At 47.0% G+C, this 8,194-nt stretch overlaps 2 protein-coding genes across 3 annotated transcripts in view; both read right to left on the reverse strand.

Annotated features, from left to right (window-relative positions):
* Positions 1 to 313: 313 nt before the first annotated feature.
* On the reverse strand, positions 314 to 3,578 carry LOC136445398 (forkhead box protein D3-like). The gene has a single exon (XM_066443382.1). The coding sequence runs from the start codon at positions 2,567 to 2,569 to the stop codon at positions 1,364 to 1,366; it is 1,206 nt and encodes a 401-aa protein (XP_066299479.1). The 5' UTR covers positions 2,570 to 3,578; the 3' UTR covers positions 314 to 1,363.
* A 118-nt stretch (positions 3,579 to 3,696) lies between these two features.
* The window catches only part of LOC136445399 (zinc-regulated GTPase metalloprotein activator 1-like), a 59,842-nt gene continuing 55,344 nt past the window's right edge, over positions 3,697 to 8,194 (reverse strand). For both annotated transcript variants that reach the window (XM_066443384.1, XM_066443383.1), the window contains exons 15-16: positions 6,564 to 6,696; positions 3,697 to 4,368 (exon numbers count right to left, since the gene is read on the reverse strand). In XM_066443384.1, the coding sequence (XP_066299481.1) occupies positions 4,313 to 4,368; positions 6,564 to 6,696 (189 nt within the window). In that variant the 3' untranslated portion in view covers positions 3,697 to 4,312. The remainder of the gene's footprint in view (positions 4,369 to 6,563; positions 6,697 to 8,194) is intronic.

The raw sequence follows: 8,194 nt of genomic DNA on the forward strand, positions 1-8,194 counted from the left end.
TAAATCACTTCTTAATTTGGACCGTTATATGGGAGAGGGCCCGAGAATGGGGTTCCGATAGACCATTGTTCGCTAATGCGGCGTTAGGCTTCATACTTTACAACTGTGTGGCTTTATAGTTTTCCTACATATAATCATACGATCCTCAACATATCTGCACATATTGTGTGCAACATAGACGTAACTACGAGTATATGAATCTATGATAGACCATATTTATGCTTTTGTTAGTTTTTATCGACTATAGGTAGAATCCATGTGTTACATTAGAACTTAGAAGAAGGAAGAGAAATCACGGCACACAAACTCGAGATTTGAAAAATCTTGGAACAGTGCTATATTTTTCGAACTGGACAATTGATATACACATATATAAACAATATATAATTTCTGTCTACAAAAAAATCACGTTTTACATTAATTCATATCACGAGTGTCACGGGACACACCATAATAACTACGTACATGACGAAATAAATTCCATCTCAATTGGCAATGAATGTATTCGTTTCGTTAAGATTTCAGTGAACATTCATTATTTCTCAATTATGGGCACATGCACGCCTGTATTGTGCCGACCCCAAATAGTGTACATATGGCTTTTACAGCAAGAAGGGAACAGACGGCGGTACAATGGACAAGTAAGTGGTACTGAGATGAAAACTAATGGGGGACGTACTGCTACACTCCCCAACAAGCTCACTGCACTTGGAATTTCGACATCAAATTCGACGTAATAAATTAGAGTAAGGAAAAAAAAACTCTGCTACATTTATATACAAACGCCTTCTTGGCTAAGCTGAGGATGAATCCAGCTCTTATTATTGCTAATAATTCATAATTTTTGGTTGAAGTTAAATCTAGGTAGAGATACATTTACGGGCGCTGGTAGGTGCCCCGTGGGTTCTCTGTTTTCAGTGCTATTAGAATGGATCATATGAACCACCGGCCTCTATGGGCCCAGTACAACAGCAGAATACGGCGTAATGAAGATAAACTGACACCATCAGAATCTGACAGAGTGCCTTCCTGTTACGCTACGACATATTACGCAAATTAATGACAGAGAGCACATTATACACAATTCACTGGCCGAGTGGGAATCACTCACTTTGTAAGCCTGGTCCACAAGGGATAATTTTCACTTTTTAACACAATTTTTATATTACACTGATACGTAACGTTCGTGTACTGTGGTCAAAGGGTCCCCTGTGTACGGGGGGAACTTAAACTGCTGCTATACCTCTCTGTTGTAGTGTCCGACTCTTGAAAGAATGTATGTCAAAGTTTCAAACCGGAGACTTACATGTCTCGTGGGTTAGCCTCCCAGCACTACAAGTCCTGTCAGTCCACGGTGCAGCTATCACGAGTGCACGTGCGGCCAGGAAGGGACGCCATTGCACTGCAGACATTGCCTGTACTTCTCCAGGTCCATGTGGAGGGGGGAGGTGAAGGCGCTGGTCCCGCCGCCGAACGGTAAGGAGTCCAGGGGTCTGAGGCCCGTGGCGCAGACCGGGATGGTGGCGGGTACCGACACGGCCGGCCGGAACGCCGGGGCTCCCGTCGTGCTGATGGAGAACGTGGTGGAGACAGTCTTGTCGCTGGCAGCGCTGCTCCCGATGATGTTTTCTATGGAGAACCCCGCCGGCCGGTGCGTCGTGACGGGGGTGGTGACGGGCAGGGTCAACCCGCCCACCGAGGCGAAGGCGCCGACTCCCCCGGCGATCTGCGCGGCCAGCGCCTGCGTCCGTGCGAAGTCTGCGGCGGTCGGCGCGTGGGGGAGGGGCAGGGGGACGGGCGGCGGTAGCGGGGACATGTAGTGGTACGGCAGCGCCGCTGGGTGAGGGTGGTGGTGTGGGTGGATCAGTCCCAGGTGGTGTCTGTACGGATCCGTGGCCGCCATGAAGGCCGTGGGTTCCCGTAACACGTCCGGAGCCTGCCGCTTGAACCGTTTTCGGCGCCGCAGGAAACTGCCGTTGTCGAACATGTCCTCGCTGGCGGGGTCCAGCGTCCAGTAGTTGCCCTTGCCGGGGTTGCCAGGCTCGCGTGGGATCTTCACGAAACAGTCGTTCAGGGAGAGGTTATGTCGGATGGAGTTCTGCCACACTGGGAACCGCTCCCTGTAGTAAGGAAACCTGTTCATGATAAACTCACAGATCTGGCTGAGAGTCAGTTTCTTCTGCGGAGACTGAAGAATTGACATGGTAATGAGAGCTATGTACGAGTACGGCGGTTTGACAAGGTTGGATTTCTTCCGTACAGACTGTCCATTCTTGTCTTCCACGTCTGTATTCTCCGCGTCGGAGTGCACGGACACGGAATCACCCGACACGTCCAGCTCTTTGTCGCACGGCTCGAGTTCGTGGGTCTTCCCCGGGCTGTCGCCGTCCCTCCTGGCGGCGTCAGGGTCGGCCTGGGCCGGGCTGCCCTGCGGATGGCTCCCCTGGCTGGTCATCTCCCGGGGAAGGGTGGCGTGGGATTGCGTCGGTCTTGTTTGCACTTGGTGGTTCTGGTTTTCTGCCGGCGTAGCAGCATGCACAGGCCTGGTGGCGTCCGCCTCGAGAAGCATTGGTGCTGGGTTGGCCTGCTGTCTGAGGTGGTGCGGCGGGGGTCACCCTGCTTTAAGTGTCCACTCCACAGCTGTGAAACTCGTGAGGAGAGCTCGGCCACTTCTGGCAAGATGTGCTGCAACGTAAATATATCAATTCCCGGGGCAGGCTGTAGAAAAAACGTGAATTCTCGGGCCCACCCACCTCGACTGTGGCCAGAACCTGTATGAAGTCCGCAGAGTTGCAACAGTCGCTAATGTCAATTGTGCGCGCGGTCACGTGGGCTAGCCCCGCTACTACCGGTCATTACCATACTCAATTCATCAATGCTCTGGGCTGTAAACGCCCCCTTCGATAATTAGGCGATTTGCTCTGTAAACAACAAACCGGCATAAACGGTAATAAAAGATGTTGATTAGTAAGTCCTCGGCCAACCAGACCGTCGATACACACTCCTGTCGGCAGATACACACACTCACACACGGAGTGAACAAACTTGGGACGGGCCCACTGATGTGGTCGGGACGGTTTCTGTTGCAGATACGTTACGGACGGACCAATTACCTCGCACATTTGCTGATGGACCGAGCAGATAGCGGAGTCGAGTGGCGATCGCTCGCCACAGGAGCCCATTGGTTCGCCCCTCCTACACCCCAACACATCAGGTAAACATGCATAAAAGATGGCACACTGAAATATGAACCCCTTCAGTCATCTCAGACAAAAAAAACGGGACAAATTCAGAGCACATGCGGGAGTTAAGTAAACTGGAAAGAAGGAGGGTCCTTAAGAAAACAAGCAGCACAAGAAACCTCCTTCTGTGTAAGCAAAGACAAGGTGGTGTCATGGTGAAGTGTTGTAAGCACACGGGGAAAACAGCTTAGCTTTACCGCTGCCAGATCACGTCCTACCCGAACCCGACCCAGGGCGAGCAGGGGGAGGTACGGACAGCTGCGCCCCCCTCCCCCTCTCCGCGGAGACGCACAACGGAAGGTGGTGGCTTGGAGAAGTAGGTTTGTTTACTTTCCTCCCATCGCCAACAAACAACAACAATCGATCATCGGTAAACATTTTGTTCTGCTTGAGATACTGTTGACTTAGCCGGTTGGCAAACACCCCGCTGTTGATACACACACACACACGCAGCTTCTTCGTGAAACTTTTAATATAAGTCGTCATTTTTGTGGTTTTCTTTTCTTAACACAGAATGGCAGAAGACATACGGGGAGAGAAGTTTAAATTCGTGAGCACAAAATACAGAAAATACATAAAACAAAACAATGGAAAGTAACAGGATGGCGCCCTTTTCCTTTTTAGTATGAGCAAGATGGACATAGATATTAGTTTATATTACTGCGTTGTCATTTCAACCGGCAGATTACTTGAGAAAAATCAGTGTCAAATCTAACGAAGTAAAATGTCTCTTTTAATTGATCTTTCACGTGAAAACACGGTGCTTACATACAAGTACGCGTGTAAGAACATAGAAAGTTCACTAATCCGAAAATGACTGATTTTCTTTATTACAAATCTTATAAGCACACACTTTTGCTTTCAAACTTAGTACATTTTACGTGCCTTTGAATGGGACGCTTTTTTAGACTGTAAAATCCATTTTACAAATTACAGCTACTCTCAGTGTTACATAAGTAAATTCATCGATCCCGTATCCCTGTCCCACGCAGAAGACCGTACTAGCATTTCTCCAGGACAGTTTGTTTTTGTTGGCGGGCGATATTTCTGCGGACGGGGGCACGTGGTGGTCACTTTACGGCCTGGGCCAGCCGGCCCGCGAGGACCCCGTGGTCAAGATTCCTCCCTGGTGGAAAAATAAACAAAAGAAAACATCACAATTGTTATCTGTACAAACACTGAACACAACATATGTTGGCGAAACGCTTCGATCACTTGACGATCGAAGCGACCTAGAATAACAGAATAGGGGGGGGGGGCGCATATGCTTTGGATATTCACTCGTGAGTACAAATATTTAGCTATCCTGTTGCGTTCGTTTTGACTCGCGAATCGCATGATCGCTGTGTATGTACAAACCGTTTATCAATCATGGAAAAGTCGTCAACAAGTAAAAGTGTTGCGTTAAAGAATGGCATTACAATGTAGAAGCATGACTTCAGTTTTGAATCGTCCAGGAAATACGTATCATTTCGAATTTCCCCCACACTTGTTGCAATAGAAGGCAGCTACTGAGTGAAGTGTATTAGCCTCTAGCAGGCTTCAGAGGCGGCTAGAAAGAGCAGATATGGGCCACATAGGAATTAGTAGGCTATAGGAGTACACAAGCGGCAAACTGGACTCCTATTTGGCCAATTTCTACTTTTCCAGCCACCTCTGAAGCCTGGTAGAGGCTATGAGTGTGTACCAGTGTGCGCTGAATGGATACACACAACGCCACATTTTTGCCACATTTCGCACGTACGTGAGACGGAAGGCCGGGGATACCGAGCTAATACTCGTTCACACCTCCGTGTTTGGATCCCGCTGGGGGAGGAAATGGGCCAAAATTTACACCCAGTTGTCGCCACACGTGGGGACCCGGGCGCGAGCAGACTTCGCGATTGTTTTATGAACTGATGGGCTCGTTTGTTTCGCGGCGGGGGTGCCGTCTGGATTGATACAATCATACCCTCCCCATCTTTTACGGTACGCTGAAGCTAGCGCACGTTTTTAGTGACGTTAGAAATATTTCGTCCACGTTTTCTTGTAACGGCGCAGTCACATTCGTCGTGGGTCGTCGCGTACGACTTTGATGTTGTAGGATCTTTAGTAAATTTTTAAGCAGGCCGTGAACAAACCACAGAACAAACCGTGGACAAGGTTCTATGACAGTCCTTTCTGTAACAAGACAGCTGAATTTTGTACGACACACACACGACTATCCCAAGGATGTCCTTTAAATGTTTGCGATCGTACGGTTTTCTACAAAACAGCAATGAAAGTAAGGTCTGTCTGGAAACTAATATTATTTTAGTTGCCAATCCTTCTGTTTTTCACCAAAGCAGCGGGGGTAGCCTATAGAAATTCACCTAACAAAAACACGGAAAAAACTAATGAAAACACTTTTCTCCCTGCCAAATCGCCCATCTGTTGGACCGATCGGTTTTGTCGTGTATGTGTATTGACCACAGATATGTCTGGGCATCTTTTGTGAGCGTCGGCAATGATTTAAGGAGTTTGAAAGAGCTTCCTCTGGGCTTCGCGGACGGAGGAAATTTCCCAACACAACCCAGGGTCTCGACACATCCTAACAAAGGCAAGGGAACAAACTTGGGCATTCAGACGTAAGGCAGAACGGGCCTAACATATGGCGGGTATTGTCGGACGGGTAACACACATCTGTACCGCGCTGCAAATTACACACACGTCAGCCGGGGTGTGGGAAGGTGGAGGGACGGGTGTAGTGTGGGGACAAATTTGGTCCGAAGCCTCGCAGCGCTACAGTTTCCCACCAGTACGACTGGCAACACTATAGTCCCCCAGTGCCGTACGGTCCGTCCAAATTCAGTCATTTCTCTCCTACACTCCCGTACTTAGCGTTACAGGTGGTACGCTTTGTGCGATTCTCATCAATGACATGTTGAGTTACCGCAATCCTATACTGCTAGCACAGTCATCATACATTAAAAATTATATAAAACTCATATGCATACATATCATACCGATACCTGGTGCATGCAGGGAGGTGTACCATACTTATAACAATATATCAATTTGTAAGGCCATTTTGTCCAAGTGCCATCGGAACGATGTTTGATTCAATTTTGTGACCGCAAACTTGCAGAAGTTACGTTTACCATTTGATAGTTGTGAGACAATGTTTCAGTATATTGTGGCATCTTCATCTCCATTTTTATCATAAATCTCATCTATTGTTAGAGGAATATTCTATTTCAAAATGTCGGAGAGCCTAACTTCGAGCGTCTTTCAAAACTCAAAGTCACCAGCTTTACAGTACAAGGCTGAAGAATGATTTATGTCCAACAACGAACTACTCACCAATAAAAACTAGTCTGTTAATCCTACTGGTAGTCTCGCTCTCGGGCCAGGGAGAAGTCTCCTCCAAGTCGTACAGTTCGTGAACAGCCTGGAGCAGGCATCTTCTAGGGCAGCCGCGCAGTGACAGCAGACCCTGTAGAAACACAGAGGTTCTTTCTTAGAAAATGATCCCTCATACCTTCGTATCTTCATGGATCTTTGAATTTTATTGTAGCATCTCGTACATTACAGTCATTTAGACTATAAATGCCTAAATACTTATTCCAGAATAAAGTAAGCAAAAGAAAACTACTCAACAAAAATTGACATAATCGGCAACAAAAATACAAGCAAAGTAGAAGGGCAGAATAAAGTGACGGAATTTTAGCTAAGTTTTTTTCTAAAATCAATTTGATTGTCCTTTTAGGCTTTTTTTATTAGAGTAACTGTATGGTTGTAGGATTAGCTAAAATGGCTCGTCTATCCGAGAGAGACTATTTCAATGCTAGCTGCGTCTGCGTATTTCTTCTAGTTCTACATGGACAGATTCAAAACAAAAGGTACAGCGGTCAATAAAACAACCATTGAACCAAAAACAATACATTTCTTCCCTGCAACGGATTGAAGATAATTTCAGTCGCCCTTTCGTTGGTGACTATACCTAGCTCTAGAGATGCTTTAACGCGACTTTCGTAGCATATTTCTGAAGGTTTTGGGCCAATTCCACAGCGCTGTGTACTTTCCCTTGTCCTGCCGACCACAGACGGTCAGCAGACTCCGCAAACAGGCCCAGCGAACATGTTTAGTCACGGCAAACCGTCAGGACAAAGTTAGGCAAAGATAAGTATCCTTCTGAGACAATAATGTCCTAACACTTGGCAAGGCATGTGTCGAGTTGACTGAGTAGCGAAAACAAACTGTGGAAGTATTTGGAAACACGGAGTAAAACGAGTTTGTTACAGGCGAGCCGCTACACAAACAGCCCGGCGGGGGTGTCCCGCTGTCCGGGCGCAGGGATGAAAGGACGCGAGGAAAAAACTCGGAAGTTTGGATTGCAGGGCTAATTTGGCTAATCAGGAGTTGTGAGAAAGGATTGTAGGAATCGTTTATTTGTCTGTTTGTTTCATAAAACAATAAGTACGACTACGGGAGGCAGAAAAGGCGCGAGACTAAAAGAAGGAAAACCGTTTCGGAGCAGTGTGTGAAACGTTAAAGTTAAACTTTTCGCGCAATTCGACGTTGTTTTTCTTCTGTCATTGGTACTATTGTGAGCTGTTTGTGATCTACTATGTGCGCACGGCAAAACGAAATATCAAAACGGTATCTTGAGTTGAACATTGATAAGTAACAACTCATTAAAGTTTATTGGTAAACAGAAGTATTGGTGGAAGACCGCTGGACAGTACTGCCTATTGGTGGGACGCTCGCGCACAAGCTAACCCCCCTCGGCGGTTCCCCACATTGTAATCATTAGAGGTGTTTCCGAAAAACAAATAGGGATGAGCCGAACAAAAACTTTCATGTTTCGCTCCATTTCACACTAATCTAGTAAACAAAGGCCCCTCAGATCTCCTTCTTAAACCCTCCACGGGCCACGGACAAAGATAAACTTCATTGAAAATCACCAGCGCGCGTTTCACATAACCTCTAAT

The sequence above is a fragment of the Branchiostoma lanceolatum genome, chromosome 11, assembly GCF_035083965.1.
Source record: "Branchiostoma lanceolatum isolate klBraLanc5 chromosome 11, klBraLanc5.hap2, whole genome shotgun sequence".
NCBI classification, from domain to species: domain Eukaryota; kingdom Metazoa; phylum Chordata; class Leptocardii; order Amphioxiformes; family Branchiostomatidae; genus Branchiostoma; species Branchiostoma lanceolatum.